This window comes from Pyrgilauda ruficollis, unplaced genomic scaffold (genome assembly GCF_017590135.1).
Source record: "Pyrgilauda ruficollis isolate IOZ18807 unplaced genomic scaffold, ASM1759013v1 scaffold48, whole genome shotgun sequence".
NCBI lineage: Eukaryota > Metazoa > Chordata > Aves > Passeriformes > Passeridae > Pyrgilauda > Pyrgilauda ruficollis.
The window spans coordinates 4,518,106-4,538,063 of record NW_024526377.1 but is presented as its reverse complement, the minus strand read 5'-3'; the positions used below and the strand labels follow the sequence as shown (position 1 = coordinate 4,538,063).

Sequence of the window (19,958 nt, the reverse complement as noted above, 5' to 3'; positions counted from 1 at the left end):
TCACCGGGAAGGGGGGACCTGGAGCATCCCTGGAGCCCCAGTCCCACATCCAAGAGAAGGGGATGGGTTTGGGACGGCTACAGAAAAGTGGGAATATTTCAAAAAACGAGCAAAATGGAATTTTCTACCTGTGTCCTGTCCCGTTTTCTATGTGTGTGGTCCTTTCTTAAATGTCAAACTCTTGTATTTTTGTGGTTTCTATCTGCGGGACTGACGGCTCTGAGGGCGCACGTTGTTTTGTAAAATATTCCTGACGTTTTCCTTCCCAAAAAAAAAAAAACAAAACAAAAATAAAAAGGGAGGAAAAGCTGAATTATTCACCTTTTAATTGGCTTTGCATGTACAGTATTGGGGCAGCAAGTGGAGATGATTAAAGCCAGCTTGAAAACTTTTTGCTTGTGCTTGAGTTGAGTTTTTCCCCCAAAAAAATCATCCCACAACCCCTCATGGATACTCTGGGAATGAGGGGAATGGGATAACATTTTTTTTTGCCCTGGAAAAAGCAGGTTTGATGTGAGGAAAGCAATCCCATAATGAATAAAAGATCCCACAAGAACCCCCAAACCTCCTTGGTTCCCAAATCCCCTCCAGCTTCCCAGGGAAAATGGGGAGGGACAGGAAGAGGAGGAATGGGCAGGGTTGGGTGGGATTTTGGGATGAAATTCCTCCCTGTGAGGGTGAGGAGAGGTTGGGATGGAATTCCCAGGGAAGCTGTGGCTGCTGCACCCCTGGAAGTGTCCAAAGCCTGGCTGGAGAAATCTGGGATGGGGAAAGGAGCAGGGGGTGGAATGGAATGGGACCCAAACCACCCTGGAATTCCACAATTCTCTGATTTTCCCTCATCCTTCACATCTTTGGACAACAAGGTTTTGTTAAACCTGAGTTTAAAATGGTTGGGATAATGGAATTAAAGCTGGAATGAAATCATTTAATCCCAGCAGCTGCAGGAATTCTGCTGCACCTTCCCCCCATCCCAAAGCTGAGGGGTTTGTATATAAAAGTGTCAACTTGGGATTCTTCCAGGCCTGGCTGTGCTCCCTCAGCTCCCTGGCATTTGGGACAGAGCCCAACCCACAGGGAATTTGGGCTGATTTTTGGGATGAAATTCCCTAAATTCCCACACCTGGAGTGACCACCAGCACCAGAGGAGTCCACTGCAATATTTTATTTGGGAATTTACATATCCACAGGAGAGAGCAGACCACAAGTCCGACTTCTTGCTGACTTTTGAAGCAGTTTTGGGTTCTACTGGAGATGAGAAAAGAAATCTGCCTAAGATTAAAATGTCCCAAGCGAGCCAGGAAAGGGAGGAACCAGGATTTTACACAGGAACAACGACAACAAGAACGAAACAAAACAGAAAAAAAATATGAAAAAAGTATAAATTAGGATGTCAGAATCATTTTTAAAAGTGTAAGAAAACTTGCACAGGGCTCTGAGCCCCGGAGAATTAACTCTGGTTAGATTGTTAAAAGTGAAATTCCATCAAATCCTAACACCAGCCAGAAAATTCCCTCTGCAGTGCAAGTTTTTCACATTCCATCGGCTTTGCCCCCACTCCGGGCGAGATTCCTGCTTGCTCAGGGGGGGTGGGACAGGGCTTTTCCCAAGGACTTTGGTTCCAAGGAGGGTGGGAGCAGGGAGAGCTCCGCTCGAGGGAGGAGGTAGCAAGGCTTGCTTGCCCCTGGGCTCGGCTTAAATCCAGTTCCTCAGCACCAAACGAGGTTCCCCACCCTTTTTTCCACCCCCCTAAAAAAAAAAGTATTCATCTAACACTGCAGTTGAAGTGAGAAATCCCAGCTTTCTGGGCAGGATTCAGTCCAGATTTCCCAGTCCCACCTGTGCCCAGGTGCCCAGCAGGGCATCAAGTGCTACCCAGGAGCTCTGGTGGAGCTTTGTGCAGGGAGGGATCCCCTCCCTCCCCGTGTGCATTGACTGTGCTGAGGACGGGGCTGCGCTCGTGGCCTGGCCACCGAGCCGTCCCCGTGTTTGTGACAGTGGAAAGGCAGAGATGGAGCTCAGGGATGGAAACAAAATTTCAGGTTGGGCTGGGTGTCCCGAACCTGAAAGCAAAAAACCCTGAATGTCTCATGGAGCGGGTTTGGAGAACAGAACAAAGGCAGAAATGGTCACGTGCGAGCGAGGGCTCATTTCCACAGCGGGGAGCTGAGGGAGGGATTGCTGCCCTGGGCTCCTCCTCCTCCTCCCATGGACTGTCCATAGCCCATCATTCCATTGGCTCCATAGAAGTTCATCCCAGCCATCTGCTGGGTCATCTGCAAATGGGACAGGAGAGAGGTCAGGGATGGGCTCCCAAAAATAGCAGAGCCCTAAAGGGGAGCAGGGTGTGGCTCCCCAGCATGGGAGGACTTCAGGGTCCTCAGGACATCAGCAGAAATTTCCCCATGGAAAGGGTGAGCAGGCCTTGGAATTGCCCAGGGAATTTTGGAGTCGCCAGGTATGGGAGGATTTCAGGGCAGGCTGGACATCAGGAGGAATTTCTCCATGGAAAGGGTGAGCAGGCCTTGGAATTGCCCAGGGAATTTTGGAGTCCCCAGGTATGGGAAGACTTCAGGGTCCTCAGGATATCAGCAGGAATTTCTCCATGGAAAGGGTGGTCAGTGCTTGGAATTGCCCAGGGAATTTTGGAGCCCCCACACCTGGAGGTGTCCATGGGAGATGAGGCTGAGATTGGACCCAGCCTCAGAATTCTTTCCCAACCTGACCCATCCTGGGATCCTCAGGCGCTCCCACAAACCAGCCAAGCCCAGTTTAACCGATCCCGCCCCAACCACAAACCCCTGCACATCCCCTCATTCCCCCCCGTTCCCCACTCCCAGAAAACCCCTGGAAAAGCCCCCCAGGAGCCTCCCCCTCACCTGGGCGAGGTTCCACTGCAGCTGCTGCGTTGGCTGGACCCCGTACACGGCCTGGGGCACCGCGGCCACGTAGCCGGGCTGCTGGGCCCCCATCATCCCGTTGGGAACGCCCAGCACGTTGCCCACGTACCCTGCTGGGATGGCCACGGGTGCCACCATGCCAGCAGCTCCAGGCTGGGCCAGCATCCCCACGGATGGGGCCATCAAGCCCCCCATCATGCTGCTGGAAGGGGGCACTCCCGGGAAGGCGGGGTAGGGAGCGGCGGGATAGCCCAGCTGAGCCGGCGCCATGAACATCGCTCCTGGGGAAGGCAGGCAGGGAAGGAGCAGGGAGAAACGGGTCAGTTCAGGGGCTGGAATGTCACAATTCCAGCCACAGACTGGTTGGGATGTCCGGGCTGAGCTGTTCCTTGTGCTGCTCACAGTTCTCAACAAAGCTGGGGAGGGAATTTGGGCAGCGACATGCAGGAATGGATTTCCAGTGGCAGAGGGTTGGGTTGGATACTGGGATGGATTCCTCCCTGATCCCCAGTGCTAAAGGGCAGATTTGGGTTGGATATTGGGAGGGAATTCCTCCCTCATTCCCAGTGCCAGAGGGTTGGGTTGGATATTGGGATGGAATTCCTCCCTGATTACCAGTGATAAAGGGCAGGGTTAGATATTGGGATGGAATTCCTCTCTGATTCCCAGTGCTAAAGGGCAGATTTGGGTTGGATATTGAGAGGGAATTCCTCCCTGTGAGGGACTGGAATGGATTTCCCAGAGAAGCTGTGGCTGCCCCATCCCAGGAAATGCCCAAGGCCAGCTTGGAAAAGGCTTGGAGCAACCTGGGATAGTGGGAAGTGCATGGCTGGAACGGGATGAGCTTCACATTCCCTTCCCACCCACCCCATCTGGGATTCTCAGGGACCACCCACATTCCCACTTCTCCTGCCCTGGTCCCAGCTCAGGCCAGGGTTACCTTGTGCTGGCACCTGGGACGTCTGGGAGCCGTACAGGGACAGGATGGAGTCTTTGGAGAGCTGCTTCTTGCCCACTTCCTCCCCTTTGCCTCCAGGCTCCGGGAAGAGATTCAGATTCTCGGGAACGGAGCCGGCGCTTCCAGAGGTTGGCATGGAGCCAACAACCTGGGACAGAGAGACAGGATCAGGGCAAAACCCAGCACAGGGGAAAGGGGAAAATCCATCCACACACAGGGACGTGCTGGGGTGATGGAAGAGGGAGATTCTTCATTCAACATGGAACAGGGAGATTTCAGGATTTAATTAAGAAATTCAGATGAAGGAACATTCAGGGCAGACAGCTGATGTGTGTGGTGAAACACTGCATTCCCAGATGGGCTCCACATCCCTGGAAGTATCCAAGGCCACGTTGGACACCCTGGCACAGTGCAAGATGCTCTTTAATGTCCCTTCCATCCCAAATGATGGCATAGAGCCAATGACCTGGGACAGAGAGACAGGATCAGGGCAAAACCCAGCACAGGGGAAAGGGGAAAATCCATCCACACACAGGGACGTGCTGGGGTGATGGAAGAGGGAGGTTCTTAATTCTTCAACGTGGAACAGGGAGATTTCAGGATTTAATTAAGAAATTCAGATGAAGGAACATTCAGGGCAGACAGTTAATGTGTGTTTGATGGTGAAACAGTGGCACAGCATTCCCAGATGTGGGAATGGAAGAGGGACATTCTTCATTCTTCCAACGTGGAAGAGAAAGGTTTCAGGATTTAATTAAGAAATTTAGATGAAGGAACATTCAGGGCAGACAGTTAATGTGTGTTTGATGGTGAAACAGTGGCACAGCATTCCCAGATGTGGGAATGGAAGAGGGACATTCTTCATTCTTCCAACGTGGAAGAGAAAGGTTTCAGGATTTAATTAAGAAATTTAGATGAAGGAACATTCAGGGCAGACAGCTGATGTGTGTGGTGAAACACTGCATTCCCAGATGGATTCCCCATCCCTGGAAGTGTCCGAGGCCACGCTGGACACCCTGGCACAGTGTCCCTGCCCTTTAATGTCCCTTCCATCCCAAATGATCCCGGACACAACCAGGCTTTTCCAAGCATTCCCAGCTCACCTTCCTGGAGTCTGAGCTGGATCCCACGGATGCAAAGAGGTCCAGGTCCTTCTCCAGGCTGCTGGGCCGGCCGTTGGTGACGGGCGTTGTCACCGGAGCATCTGCAGGGACAGAGGTGGCCTGGGTGTCCCCAGCCTGGGGACACCTCTGTGCCACCACTGCCACCCCTCCCAGACCTGACCCCGACCTCCCTCATCCCTCTGGAGCAGGATTTGGGAAGTGCCCCTGGGTTCTGTTTGTCCCACAGAGCTCCAGCTGCTCCTGGAACACCACAGGATAAAGGGAAAAACATGGAAAACTCCTCCCAAGCAGCTCAAGCTGAATATTCCTGCAGGATTCCTGGGATTGTTCACCTGAAAGGGAAAATCAGGACTGGAACTCCTCAAATTCCCACAATTTCTGAACCAATTTCTCTTACCCAGGCCCAGCAAGTCCATGACTGGCTCAGATTTGGGGGAACTTTTCCTGGATTGCTGCGTTTCGTCCTTCTTTTGAGGCTGGGGGAAAAGAAACAACACAAATCTTATGCAGATTTTAGGTTCACTCTGAAATGGTTTTAACAAGATTAACCCTTAAAATCCCATTTTTTCCCCAGTGGATTTAAGTCAAAAATAAAAGCAAAATTCTCTTTGCTCTTCCAAAATGAGAATTTCCCAGTTTTTTGTTGTCCCAATAAGTTGTCAAATCCAAGCAGGCTCTAAACTAGGGAGAAGCAGCTGCTGGAGCTGGAAAAAGCAGCAGGGAATAGCTGGATTCCAACCTGCACATCTGCTCAGTGTCTGGTGAGCAGAGCAAAACAAACTCCCACCAGTGACTCAAAGCACCCAGGGTGTGACTGAGGCCAGAAAAATGCTCCCAGAGCAGGCTGGAATCCCTCTGCTCTGCCTCAGGGATGTCTCCACAGCTGCTCCATGGTTTTCTTCCTGATCTTACCATTTTCACCTTCTCAAAGATGATGGGTTCCAGTTTTCTTTCTGACTCGTTGGTCCTTTTCCATTTGTCGTCCTTTTCTTTCTGTGAGGGGAAAAAAAAAAATCACTGACATGAGGGGAAAAGTTCCTGACTACACCAAGAAAAAGCTCTCACCTGCTGCTGTTACTGATCTAAAACCCCTCAGATCTAAATTCCTCTGAAAAAGCTGAATTTGAGGTAAATTTTTGCATTTTTCCTGCTCTGAGCAAGGAATTGGACAAGGCCCTTCCAAGATCTCCTCCAATCATTATCCCTGATTTATTGCCTCCCTCTTCCATCCACACAAACCAAACAGCTCCAAAAAATCAGGAATTTAAACAGTTTTGTTCTTTTCTTTCTATGAAGGAAAAATCACTGACACGAGGGGAAAAGTTCCTGATTTCACCAAGAAAAAGCTCTCACCTGCTGCTGTTACTGATCTAAAACCCCTCAGATCTAAATTCCTCTGAAAAAGCTGAATTTGAGGTAAATTTTTGCATTTTTCTTGCTCTGAGGAAGGAATTGGATAAAACCCTTCCAAGACCTCCTCCAGTGTGAGATATTGAGATATCCATCCACACAAACCAATGAGTGAGATGAAAAAGAGGGAAGAAAACAGGAATTTAACCCACCCAAAAAACTCCAACCCCTGAGCTCTGCCATGTCTGTGATCCTGCCTTTTTTTTCCTGGATAATCTGGAATATTCCCTGAATATTCCAAAATATTCTCTGAGCAAAATCCACTCAGCATCCTCAAATCTCCTCAGTGCTGGGCAGGAATTCACTCCATGAAGTGCAAGCAGCCCTGGAGAAGGGATTTCTCCTGACACAGGGAATATTTCAATAGATACATTTGAATATTTTGTTTTAATCACAAATTTAGGCCTCCAGACTCACCCTGAAGGCGTTGATGTCGATGCTTCTGTCCATGTATTTCTTCTTCTCATATTTATCCCGGATAAAACTCTCCACAGCTCTACAGCAGCTGGTTAAGGACAAAGGATTCCAGAATAGAAGCCTTATTTGACAGGGAGGAACAAGGTACAGGCTGTAACTAAATTAAATCATTGTTTAAAGAGCATTTCCAGCAGTAACTTTCTTAAAATAATTTACTGCTGGATCCCAACTCGGTTTTTGCCCCTGGGTTATTTCAGGTTATTTCAGTGCTATAAAAAGGGAATTAAATCAGGATTTAAGCTCTTGCTGTGTTTTCTCCATTGTTTTTTTTTTGTTTGCCCCAAGCATCCCCTCAGCACGTTCAGATCACAACAGGATTGTGCACCCCAAAAAGCACCTCAGGTGCCAGATTAACTCAAAGATTGATGGTGGAAAGGTGATTTTGTGGGGTTTTTTTTAGGTTCACATCATCCCATGCCTGCTTACTCAGCATTCCTGCAAGGTGGGAGTTACAGCTGAAGCATTAAAAATTCCATCAGAGAATTCCAGCCTGCTTTGGGTTGGAAGGGACCCTAAATCCCTTGGGCAGGGGCACCTTCCACTATCCCAGGCTGCTCCAAGCTCCATCCAGCCTGGGGGACACTCCCAGGGATGGGGCAGCCACAGCTTTTTTGGGAAATCTATTCCAGCCCCTCCTCACCCTGACAGGGAGGAATTCCTTCCCAAAATCTCACCTCTCCCTGCCCTCTGGCAGGAATCCACCCCCTCTATCCTGTCCTTTGTAAATCATCTCTCTCCATCTCCCTTGCAGCTCCTTCAGGTCCTGGAAATCCACAATTAGGTCTCCATGGAGCCTTTGGAATACTCAGCACTTTGGAAAACCAAACCCTCCCATTCCCTCCAAAACCTTCAGCTTTTGGGCTCACTCTGAAATGTCAGAGATCTGAACCAGATTAACCCTTAAAATCCCTCTTTTTCCAGTGGGATTTTTTCCATTCCAGTGCATTTTTTTTTCCCATTTAGGCCAAAAATAAAAGCAAAATTCTCTTTGCTCTTCCAAAATGAGAATTTCAGAGTGAATATTTCCCAGTTTTTCATTGTCCCAAGAGGCTGTCAAATCCAAGCAGGCTCTAAACTAGGGAGAAGCAGCTGCCTCCTGTGGTGACCTTGGTGTTCCAGATCCCCACCCCAATCCCTTCATTCCCATTCCCTCCCCAAGGGAACAACTTCTCCTTCAGGGAGGTTCAACCACACAGCTCCAGGATGGAAATCTCTGTGGAATTTCCATGTTTTTTCAGGAAAAAGAAAAAAAGGATACTGGTCTGTCTGGGGCCTCCGGAAGTTCTCGGGCAGGTAGGCTTCGTAGAGACGATTGGCTTTGCCATTCCCCATCTCCTGCACGCACTGAAATCCAAAAAAAACTCCTTGAAATTTTCCTTCTCCAGGCATTAAAGCTCTCCCACAACATCCCAGGCTGCCAGGGAAGAGAAATCCAGGGAAGGGAGATCCTCCTGAGAGCCACTCTTCACCCCCAGGGGATGCTGAGGCAGCTGCTCCAATCCCCTCCCAACCCTAAACAATTTTTAGCTCAAGGCAGGATAAATATCCTGTTAGCAACCCAAAATCCCTCTGGAAGGAGAGGTGGGAAGCACCTCCAGGGAAGCAGGGATTGGTCATTTAGGAGACTTGCAGCTCCTTGAGCTTTACTCTCTGCTGTTTGTCCAGTCTGGAATGGGGACATTTTGTTGTTTTTTTCCCTCCCAACCTATCCCAGCTGGAATTCTTCTTCCTCCTCCACTTCCCCCATTTTTTTTTTGGGCTATCCTGGCTTGGTTTATTTAAAAAAAAACCCCACAGTGTTTTATCCCAGCCCTCACCTGGATCTGTTCCTGTGTCCACTGGTCGAGGTTGACAGATTTGACCCTGGATATGTGAACTCCCAGGTTCCTGTGGATCCCGGCACAGCGGATGCAGATGAACACCCCAATATTCCAGGACGCCCATCGTGGCCCTGGGAAGAGACAGAAAAGTGTTTCCCACCAATCCAACCCTTTTTTCTTTTTTTTTTTTTTTTTTTGGCCTGGAGCAACTGGGAAACTGCACCAAGTGAACTGGGATTGAGGCCTTTGGATTCTCATCCAGGCTGGAAACTGGAATTCCACATCAGGAGGATGCTCCCAATCGTTATCCTTGGGGATTTATTGCCTCCCTCTTCCATGCACACAAACCAAACAGCTCCAAGAGGAAGAGGAAAGAAATCAGGTTTTTAAACAATTTTGTTGTCCTTTTCTTTCTATAAAGGAAAAATCACTGACTTGAGGGAAAAAGTTCCTAATTTCACCAAGAAAAAGCTCACACCTGATGCTGTTACTGATCTAAAATCCTGAATTTGAGGTAAAATTTGCACTTTTCCTGCTCTGAGCAAGGAAAAATCCTTCCAAGATAAAAAGATCTTGGATAAAATCCTTCCAAGATCTCCTCCAGTCATTATCCCTGCAGATTTATTGCCTTTCTCTTCCATCCACACAAGAAGAGGCAGGAAAACAGGAATTTAAACCACCCAAAAAAACTCCAACCCCCTGAGCTTTGCCATGCCTGTGATCCTGCTTTTTTTTTTTTTCCTGGATAACTCAGCTCCAGAATATTCCCTACAGCAAAAAAAAAACAAAAAAAAACCCAAAAAAACCACTCAGCATCTTCAAATCTCCTCAGTGCTGGGCAGGAATTCCCAGCTGAGCCAGGACCAAGCACTGAGCCCAGGATTTGGTCCCCAAACCAATCCCAGCCCAAGGAATGATCAGTTCACTCCAGTTTCCACAGCTCTGATGGACATTATTTGGTTTTCCTGGGTCAAAACAAAATAAAGGTACTGGCTAAGGTCAGACATTCCTGGTTTTCATGCAGGACAGCTCCAAGGTGTGGATGGGAGACCATGCCAAGGATAAAAAAACATCCACAAGGGAAAGATCAAGGAGCTCAGATGGACTCAGTGCACCCAGGAATCCCAGTAGGGCACACAGAGATCCACAGGAATTCCCTCCCCTCTCTCAGCCATGCCAGATCCTCAATCCTGCTGAAAATTTTAGGAATATTTTAAAATTAAACCCTCTGCTCCCAGTCCAGAGCTCCAGCTGCCAGCACAAACTGGTGTCCCAGTGCATGAGAAACTGGGAAAACACAAAATTAGGGATCAAAGAGCCTCCACCAGCTCTTTTTTCCAGACATTCTTCTGGATGATGAAGAGTTATCCTGCTTTTCTTGCCACAGCTAAAATAGCAGAGCCTCAAGTTAATGAGAGGGAGGTGGGAGGGGGAAGAGGGGGAAAAGTGTAATTTCAAAGCCCTAAAAAAGCAGTGCTGTATTTGAGATGCTGTTAACAGTTTAATTCCTATTCCTGGCGAAAGCCTGGAGCATCCTGAGGGATTTGGAGCTGATAAATGCACTCAGGGACCCTTCCAGAGCACAGGTATCCAACCTCTAACAGGTAACTCCAGCACCTCTTCCAGGGAATTCAATTAAAAATGCCTTTATTAAGTTTTCTGGCCTTTCCTGCCATTATTTGCTGCTTTTTCCCTCTCCAGGAGTGGCCTTTGGGAATGGTATCAATTTAATGGAGCTGAGAAATTCACTTCCCAGACACCCTTGCCTACACCTCAGTCCCTTTATTACCTCCTTTATTATCAAAGCAAAACCCACAACTTCAGCACCACCTGAACATGCCCAAAAAATGGGAATAAAATCCTTGGTCAGGATCCTTCCTGTGATTCCTACACGGAATTCTCTCCCAGATCCACCCCCAGGGCTCTAACGTGAGACTGCTGGAAGGATTATCATGAGATTCAAGGTTAGATTTAAAACTCCAGATAAATTTAGCCTTGATAGGACTAAAAGGATTAATGGGCAGCTCCTGGAGTAATCAGCTCACTGGGTTTGTCACATGGACCAGCTCAAGGCACCACAACCTCCCACTAAAACATGACTCAGGGGTAGTGTCACACCCTCCTGCTGCTCCAGTGTTCCCTCAGGGGTCTGGGACAACAAGGGAGCCACAGCTGGAATGTGCTGCAACTCCTAAATCCGAGTTCTGGGAGAGCCAAGATGGAGCAGCTTCCTTATATTTGAATTAAAATGAATATTTAGGGTTTTTGAACCCCTCCCAGCAATAAACACGTTATACAACCAGGGGTGAGCTGTTCCCTGGGGAGATTCCAGCTGGGATTTGGGTGTCCTTGCGCAGCCACAAGGTGCTGCAGGAAAGGTTTCAAACCTGCAGGGAATGGAGGATTTGGGGGATGTGGGGTTGGTTTTATGCAGGGCCAGGGCACAGATTGTGAGCCCAGCAGCTCAGGGCTCTGCTCTGTCACAGGAGGGACTCCAGAGCCACACAGGGAGGAATTCTGGATTTTCCAAAACGCTCCTTGAGCCTGCGGCCACAGCAAACCCTGGTGGGGTCAGGATGGATCCAACACCCTCCAAAACCCCCTTCCCAGACATCCAGCTTAACTAAACCAACACTTTAACCTTCAAATGCCTTCTAAAAATGTTCTTTTAAGATGTCTCATAAAGCCCTGAGGTTGTGGGAGGGGGGAAGGGTTTGGTGGAGATGTAAACAACCTCCCACTTCCCTCTTCGGAGCAGCTCACACTGGAACATCTCCCACTAAAATCTCCCTGCAAGTGCCCAGGGCTCAGATTTTGCTTTTTAGGGCTTTTTGCAGGCATTTCCCCAGGGTTTCACAGCTCTTTTCAAGGTGACTTGACTCGAAAAAGCTCCGGGTGGCATCTCCAGATGTGACTTTCATGCCATGCTGCTGCTTTTCACTTCCCCAAAACCCAGCCCCAGCTCAGACCCTGCAGCAGCTTCAGTGATAAAAGGGGGAAAAAAGCTTGGGCTGGAGTTTAGGGGAACATTTTTCTGAGAAAAAATGAGTTTATATCAATAAATAGCAACAGGGCAGCTTTAATCAGCAGTGCTGAGCTGCCTGGGGGAATTATCACCCCTCACAAAAGTGGGCACACCCTAACTGAGAACGGGGGCACCTCACCCTCCTGGCTCAGGGAATTATGGATTTATCTCCCAGAGCGTTGAGGACAAGGCCAACAGAAACATTCAGCTCCTTAAACCACTAAAAAATAAATTTGTTTCTTGCACGAATCCTCTGGCTGATGTTCTAAAATCAATTCCCCTGAGGCTGAGGGCCCTCAGAGCCACCAGGCCAAAATGGAAACCCCATTCCCACATGGAAAATTGGGAGTTTCCTCCTGTGACCACCAGTGCCAGCCTTGCCTGGTGCTGCCACCACTTCTGTATCAGCTCGATCATGATTTTATGTCTGATTTTATGATGCTGAATGTCTCAGCTTTAGAGGTGATTTTAACATCCATGGGAAGCAAAGTCACCTGGCACCAACCCTGCTCTGCTCAAGTTCATGGAGCTTCACCTCAGGCCTGCACAAATCCCTCCTGGATTGAAGGAAACATCAATTTGGATCTTGGAAACAAGAATCCCAAGATTTTTCAGAGCCTGGCTGCCCACTGGGCTTAGCACAAGATTTGGGTTAGCTCAGACCCCTTTGGGATGCAGGAAGATCAGGAACCCCAAAGCATCCCTTGCTCAGTGAATCTGCATTCCCACTTTTCCTGAACACTGAGTGCATTCCCCAGAAAGGAGGATCCAGCAGGGATTCAGTGCCCAGCTCGTGCTCCAGGAGACAATTCCAGAGCCTGTTTTACATCCCAGCCTGTCAAAATAAACTCCACATACCAAGCTGCTCGTGCCAGCTCCAGTCCCTCTCTAAGCCCTGCTCATTAATGCTCCAAGGGCTGCTGAATAATCTGAATGACTGAAAAGGATCCTAATTCCCTTTAAAACCCCCAGCCTAATTCCCTTTGCAACTCCCAGCTGCTCCAAAGGAATCACTTGCTCCAAGTTCACACCCTGGAGTGGTTTTAATTGAGAAATCCCGAGGGGATTCACTCCCCACCCTTTACTCAGGCACCAAATTCTGGCCCAAGGTTCCTGAGGCAACTTTTTTGCTGTAATAACTCTGCAGAAAGCATTTAAAAATAAACCACGATTCACTCCTCACCCTTTACTCAGCCACCAAATTCTGGCCCAAGGTTCCTGAGGCAACTTTTTTGCTGTAATAACTCTGCTGAAAGCATTTAAAAATAAACCAGGAGCTGGCTGCAAAACCACAGCTCCTTGGAAAAGGAAGAGCAGGGAAAAAACAAAAATTAAAAAAAAAAAAGAGCTGCTACCATGGGCAGGACTGAGGGAGCATCACAATGGAGAGCCTGATGAAATATTCCCAGTGAAAATGAGCAGATTCCAGGGAAATGTGGCCTCATCCATGGATCCCAAAACTGCTCCGTGGCTCTCTGTGGAAAAGGGACGTGGGGAATTCTCCCTGGAGCAGGAGAATCCCTGCCAGGGGATATCCACACCCTCAGCCTTCCACCAGGGAAAAAATTCCTCGAGTCCAAGCTGAATAATCCTCTTTTTTTTTGCAGAGTCAAAGGAGGAAAGAACTCAGGATCCAAGAGGTTCCTCTGCCTTGTGGTTTCCTTGTTCTGGAAAGAAATTGCTCAAGGATTTATTGCCATTCGTGCTGCTCAGAGCTGGGACAAAGCCTCTCTTGCAAAACAACTTCCTCTGCTCTTTGCTGGAAATGTCTATTCTGCACTTCCAGGGCTTGGGGGAACCGAAGGAAACTCCAAAAACCCACTTCAACCAGCTTCAAGACCTCTAAATGATGTTATTTAGTTATTAATATTAATAACTGAGCTGAGCGTGGATCCTGCTGCAGGGATCAGGGATCCACCTCGGATTTGGGATCAATCCCTGCTGCCCTCCCAGATTTAGGGCCAGACTGAGGGATTTGTGCAGCTCTCAGGGGATGCTAAAGCCAAACCCTCACTTTAACACCCACAAAAGGTGTTGGATAAAAATCTACACCTGATCAAGTAGTTTAATCATCCAAAAATTCAGCTTTATACCATCCTTTGAAAGAAGAAAGGGCTGTTTGGGGGTTTTATTTTGCTTTTTTTTTTTCTTCCCCACACAGTAATTACAGGCCTCAACCACATTTTGCATGAAAAACAAAGATGCTGGCTCTGATTTCCGCCAGAAAATCTTCCAGTTTAGCAAAAAATATCTAATATTTAAGGGCCCCGTGGCCTTGAAGCCCAAGATTTGGGTGTTTTTGAGTAAAGATGAGCAGCTTTCAGTGCAGCTTTATCACTGCTACCATCGTGTTCTTTGAAGTGCAGGTGGAGGAAATGAAAATTTCTGTGAGCAGCAGGGTGGGGCTTTCCTGCTGCTGCAGAAAGGGATGGTTGTTCCTTCAGTCAAGGAAAAGGTGACAGGGACAATTTCAAGCAGTGCTATCACCAGAATCCATGAAAAACAACTGGGTGACATCAACACTGATGGTGACACAGCTTAAAAATATAAATATACATTAAAAAAAAAAAATATCAGTCAATTCCACAATCCATGGACTTCCTGTGGCATCATTTTTGGACCAAAACCACACATCAGCCAATCCTGGAAATTGCAGATTCCAAGGAGGCCTGAATTTCCATGAAATGCAAATAATTTAGGTGATAGGTGCACCTGTGAACAGAGCAGCAGGGTGGAAGCTCTGCCATCACTAAGTTGATTTTTGATGCTGTAAATAGAATTTTGCTGCTTTTTAAGATGTTTTTAATTTGCCACTTGGTGTTGAAAATATTTAGACTCTGTATTTTAATTTAATTTGAGTTAAGGATGTTTTAGGAGCCACCAAATCCTTAAAAAAGCTCTGAGCAGAGGAAGGTCCTGGGTCAGTTTTTGATGGATTGAGAATTTTTTCAGTATCTAAACATGATAATCATAATAATCTGAATTAATATCTTAATTGTAATAATACTGATTTTCAGTCTCATGAGCTAAACATCCCTTGAAATTCCATGGGAAAGGGGCAGGAAGGAGTGGCATTTATTGCCAAAAATAGAGAAAAACCAATTTATTAAGGCCCAGGTAAATCCAGCCTCGCACCCACTGCTCCAAGTTCAAGACAGCTCCTCCTAAAAGCTCCAGTTTTGTCCCAGATTCCCTGGGACACCGGGAACAATCACAACCAGGGACCAACCTGAAGGAGCCCCGAGCTATTCCTGACTTTTTGCTTGGTTTCAAGACCTACTTTGCATTTCGGAGCACGAGCTCCCTTTGCACTGCAGCTGCCATTCCTTACATAACTCCTGGCAGTTTCTATAGGAACAAACTTTACTCCAGCTGGGAATCACGTGGCATTTTTTTTGGGGGGGAGCTTTCTTTTCCCACCTCCAGAGGTGGGGCAGCACAGAGAGCCCAGGTGCTGCTGCTCTGAGGATTATCCCTATTTCTGGCAGATGTAGGGCCACAGATCCAAGTGTGACTCAGAGCTCTGCTTAAAAGGGATCTTCCTACAACTAATTCCACACTAAATCCCTGTTGGGAACACTGATGCTTTTTTCCCCTTGCTTGAGTGGGCAGTTCCAGCTCCAGGCAGGCTCAGGGTGGACAGAGCTGTGTCCTCTCCCAGTTTTACCCTGCTGAGGTGAAGATCCCAGAGGGATAAAGTGAATTTCAGAGCATTTCCACTCGCTTTGTTCACAAAGCTCTCAGATCTGAATTGGGAAGAGCAGAAAAGCAGAATAATGGAAGATCCCAGAATATTGTGGCTGCAGCTGAGGATTCAAATGAACACACAACCCACATGGATCCCTCTGGCAAGATTCCCTGGCCTAAGGCTGAGCTTTCTCCTCATCCCAGATTTCCTAAGCTGAGCTGAGCAGCTCCAGCCCCTCACTTTGGGTTTTTGAAGGTACAGGCTGCACCACTCCCCCTCCATCAGCACTGCCATCCTGATTCTCCTTCCTCCCATGCAGCTGTTCCAGCAGCTATTTAAAAAGTTCCTCTTGGAATTGCTCTGCCTGCAAAGGAAATTCAGCTGCAGCTCAAGAGGCTGCTGGAGGAGGAGGAGTTGAGTCACGCAGATTTTCAGGGAATATTTGGTTTGGATTAACAGGAGTTAGGCTGGACTAAAGCAGCACCCCCATAATTCCCAAATTCCACTAGAAATCAGCCTCCCCATACCACCTACTCCACCCCAAGCTTCTCCCCCTTCCCATCCCATATTTACCCACCTCTGGGCAGGGATTTCCCCAATCCTACACCTTTTTTATTTTTTGCTGAAGAATTAAACCTGGATTTACGCCAGCAGCACTTCTCCCATCTAATCCCTCAGGATACAAGGGATGGATTTAGGCCTGGAACCCATGGATCTCACAAGACAAAGGGATGAAGGGAAGAGCCAGACAAAGCAGGGGGAGCACAGGGCAACCTGAACCTCTGGGCAGCTCCCGCTCCGACGTCACCACCCCGGGATCCACGGAGCCTGCTGGATGCATGGATGGGACTGGAGAGCAGAGGGAAGACTTTGGGAGAAGGAGAGAACCAAACACAATTAGCTGGGGGTGCAGAGCAGCTGCAGGGGCAGCAATGAATCCACTCTGTGTCGCCCAGTGGGAATTTTCCAAATCCCGATGGAGATTTCACCTCATCCCTCCCTCCCTCAGCCATCCCAGCTCCAGGCTGCTACATTCCAAGCAGGGAATGTGCTGCTGGATGCCCAGCTCAGGCTGTGCAGCAGCTCTGTTATCTCTCAGACACACAAAAAGCGAGCAGCAGCACCACAACCACCCTTGGAATGGCACCAGCAGCAAAAACCCCACCTGCCCAGCAAGTGCTGCTCTCTCCAGGTGTTTTTCCAAGTGATTCCCACAGCAAAGACCTCCAAGGAGAGGATTAGAACTCAGCAGTGCCCACCCTGCCCTGCCTCAGCTCTCCCAGTTCCCCCAAACACGAGGTTGGCAACAAAAAGAGGAAGAGAGTGGAGAGATTTCACCCAATTTCCTGCAAAACAAGAACTCTGAGCAGCGTTTGCTGCAGCAGCAGAACCACCCTGAGATTTCACAGAATCTCACACTGGCTCGGGTGGGAAGGACCTTAAAGCTCATTTAATTCCCCTCTGCCATGGGCAAGGACACTTCCAGCTACCCCAGGCTGCTCCAGTCCCTGGGCAGAGTGCAATGCTGCAGTTATTCCAGGAGGAACAGCAGGACTTCCTTGGCATCAGAGCTGGGAGAGCCCCACGTTCACCAAAAATAACAGAACTGCCCCAAAACTGCAGCAATTGCTTGGAGCTTCAGGCAGAGACAGCTCCATTCACTAAAATTGCCCCAAAACTGCAGGAATTCCTTGGAGCTCTGGGCAGAGACAGCTCCCATGGCACCATATTGACCAAAAGTACCAGAACTGCCCCAAAAATGCAGCAAACTCTGGGCAGAGACAGCTCCATTCACCAAAAATATCAAAACTGCCCCAAAAGTGCAGGAATTCTCCCTGGAACTCTGGGCAGAGACAGCTCCATTCACCAAAAATATCAAAACTGCTCCAAAAGTGCCTGAAACTCTGGGTAGAGACAGTTTCATTCACCAAAACTGCCCCAAAAATGCACAATTTTCCCTGGAACTCTGGGCAGAGACAGCTCCCGTGGCACCACATTGATCAAAAATACCAAAATTGCCCCAAAATTTCAAGAATTCCCTGGAGCTCTGGGCAGAGCCAGCTCCCGTGGCCACACGTGCCCTGGAGGAGGAGATTTCCCACTTCCAGGAATCTCATTAGTGCAGGGGGTAATTAGTGGATCAGATAAGTGGGGACAGCCCCAGCCTGCTCTCCAGGATTGGTGCAATCCCTGACCTCAGCCAGGAGCAGCTTCCAGCTTAGGAAAGGTTGAACTCCACACTAGAGCTTCATTATAATGATAATAATTAATTAATTAGAATCCTGCACTTCCAGGACGTGCTGTGACCAGGAGAGGCTCCACCACCCCGAGCTGTGGGGTTGAATTTATTCCCATTTTGGTGGAATTTGCTCTCTCCCAGGCCTGAGCTGAGATAAAGGAGCTATTTCTGCCCTTGGGGCTGGCAGGAGGTGCCAAGAGATAAAGGATTGGCACCAGGGAGAGGAACATCCTGATCCCACCACCACCTTCATCCCAAAGCCAGGTGTGCTCCAGGCTGGTGGGAAGGATGAGGTTATTGTGGTTTGGGGTGAAAAGAAATCATAATTATCTCATTTTTAACACTGTTCAAGGGGGCTGTGCAGTTTTGGAGGTCACACTGAGGTGACCAAGCCCTTTGTTTACAGATGGATTTGGCCAATCCCTCCTCCAAGTTCAATTCCAGCAGCTCTTGGGAAACGAGGCTCAAGTCCAGATCTCCAAGAGATTATGGCAGCTCATTAAAACAGGATTTTGGGCAACTTTAACTCTTTTGCTGCAGGAAAACAAAGCAGCAACCACAGGGGACAAGGAACAGTTTTATTCTTTTGTTTTATCCTCTGGAATTCAAACATTTCCTCTCTCAGGGTCATAACACACCTTGGAATCAGAAAAACATGGAATGGTTTGGGTTGGGAGGGACCTCAGAGCTCCTCCTGTTCCTTCCACTATCCCAGGTTGGCCTTGAACAATTCCAGGGATGGGGCAGCCACAGATTCCTGTGCCAGGGCCTCACCAGCCTCACAGGGAAAACCCAGCTGGGAAAGGAGGACAAAAATGTGGAATTCCTCCAGTGGTCCACGATCCCAGGGTGAGGTTACAGCTCCTTCCCTGCGCTGGCAGCACCCGGGGCAGATCCTGCCGCTGGCATTCCAGCCCCAGGTGACAGGATGTGACTCCCCAGCTGGAATTCCCTCAATCCCACAGCGCCGGCTTTTCCAGGTCCCTCTTCTTTCCCCTTTCAGGAGAGGCCCCCACCCACTCTGGGGTGTTTCCCGGGATTCCCACAGGGAGATTTGGGGCCGTTCTCTCCCCATCTCCCCTCGGCTTCCAGAGGCTCCGGGAAGCGCAGCTCCTCCCGCTGAGACCCGCACCAAACCCAGCCGGGCTGCGGCCAAAAATGTGGGGGTTTTCAGCCGAAAACCACCGGGTTCTTTCCCCCAAAAGCCCCCTGTTGTGACCCCAAAAACCACGGCGTTCTCTCCCCCAAAACCACCGAGTTCTTTCCTCCAAAACCACCCTGTTGTGCCCCCAAAAACCACGGTGTTTTCTCCCCCAAAACCACCGGGTTCTTTCCCCCAAAAGCCCCCTGTTGTGCCCCCAAAAACCACGGTGTTTTCTCCCCCAAAACCACCGGGTTCTTTCCTCCAAAACCACCCTGTTGTGCCCCCAAAACCACAGCATCTTTTCCCCCAAAACCACTGGGTTCTTTCCTCCAAAACCATCCTATTCTCCCTCTCAAATCACGGAGTTCTCTCCCCCAAAACCACCGGGTCCTTTCCCCCCAAACCACCAGGTTCTTGCCCCAAAAACCACCCTGTTCTCTGGCCCAAACCCACCCCATTCTTGGCCCCAGACCCCACCATTCTCTCCCCCAAACCCACCCCGCTCTCTGCCAGACCCACCCGTTCTTGCCCCCAGCTCCCCCCGTTCTTGCCCCAGCCCCCGCAAACCCCCGTAACCGCCGGAGCAGCACCGTTGTCCCCCCGCCACCACCGGAGCGCTCCCCTCTGGCGGAAACACCGCGATGCCCACCCTCACCAGACCCAACCGGGGCTGTCCGATTCTCGGGGGAGCGCCCGCACCGGAGAGCACCGAGCGGCGAGGCCGGTGGGGAGTGGGGGGGGCACCGAGGGGGGTGCATCCGGTGCGGCGCGGGCTCAGCAGGCCCCGCCGCCCATCCGCGCTACCTTTAGCCTGGCAGTCGGCGCAGAACTTGTTCTCGTCCTCGGCCAGCAGCCCGGCCAGCACCGCCTGGTAGCGCTCCACGTCCCGCACCGATTTTCCCGTCATGGCGCGGCCGGCGCTGCCCGCCCGCGGGTCACGGCCGGCCCGCCCGCTTCCTGCTTCCGCTATGGGCGGGGCTACAGCCGGGGGAGGAGCCAATCAGCGCCGGCCCCGCGCGGCAACGCCTCCCCCCGCGCGCCGACGGTGATGGGCGCTGATTGGTTGCGGCGCGAGGGAGGAAGCCAATAGGGAGAGAGGGGAGGGGCCAGCGGGGGTATGAATGGGGAGGGTCACGTGATGAGAGGGGACAATAGGGGACAATGGGGGGGCGG

The 19,958-nt window shown here is 49.7% G+C and overlaps 1 protein-coding gene across 2 annotated transcripts; it reads right to left on the bottom strand.

Annotated features, from left to right (window-relative positions):
• Positions 1–1,150: 1,150 nt before the first annotated feature.
• On the bottom strand, positions 1,151–19,737 carry SMAP2 (small ArfGAP2). Of its 2 annotated transcripts, XM_041479472.1 has the most exons (10): positions 19,590–19,737; positions 8,687–8,820; positions 8,128–8,213; positions 6,810–6,888; positions 5,895–5,975; positions 5,380–5,458; positions 4,962–5,062; positions 3,841–4,006; positions 2,880–3,181; positions 1,151–2,276 (listed from the first exon to the last, which is right to left on the bottom strand). In XM_041479472.1, the coding sequence occupies exons 1-10, from the start codon at positions 19,690–19,692 to the stop codon at positions 2,148–2,150; spliced, it is 1,260 nt and encodes a 419-aa protein (XP_041335406.1). In that variant the 5' UTR covers positions 19,693–19,737; the 3' UTR covers positions 1,151–2,147. The 2 variants fall into 2 exon arrangements, with proteins under 2 accessions (XP_041335406.1, XP_041335407.1); XM_041479473.1 differs by lacking the exons at positions 8,128–8,213; positions 8,687–8,820; positions 19,590–19,737 and adding an exon at positions 7,544–7,614 and having other exon boundaries at positions 6,810–6,930.
• Positions 19,738–19,958: the final 221 nt, after the last annotated feature.

Coding starts and splice junctions, on each gene's coding strand:
- SMAP2 (XM_041479472.1), bottom strand. CDS start 19,692: ATGACGGGAAAATCGGTGCGGGACGTGGAGCGCTACCAGGCGGTGCTG. Junction 8,821..19,589: donor CGCCGACTGCCAGGCTAAAG/GTAGCGCGGATG, acceptor GTCTCTTCCCAG/GGCCACGATGGGCGTCCTGG. Junction 4,007..4,961: donor CCAGCTCAGACTCCAGGAAG/GTGAGCTGGGAA, acceptor TCTCTGTCCCAG/GTTGTTGGCTCCATGCCAAC.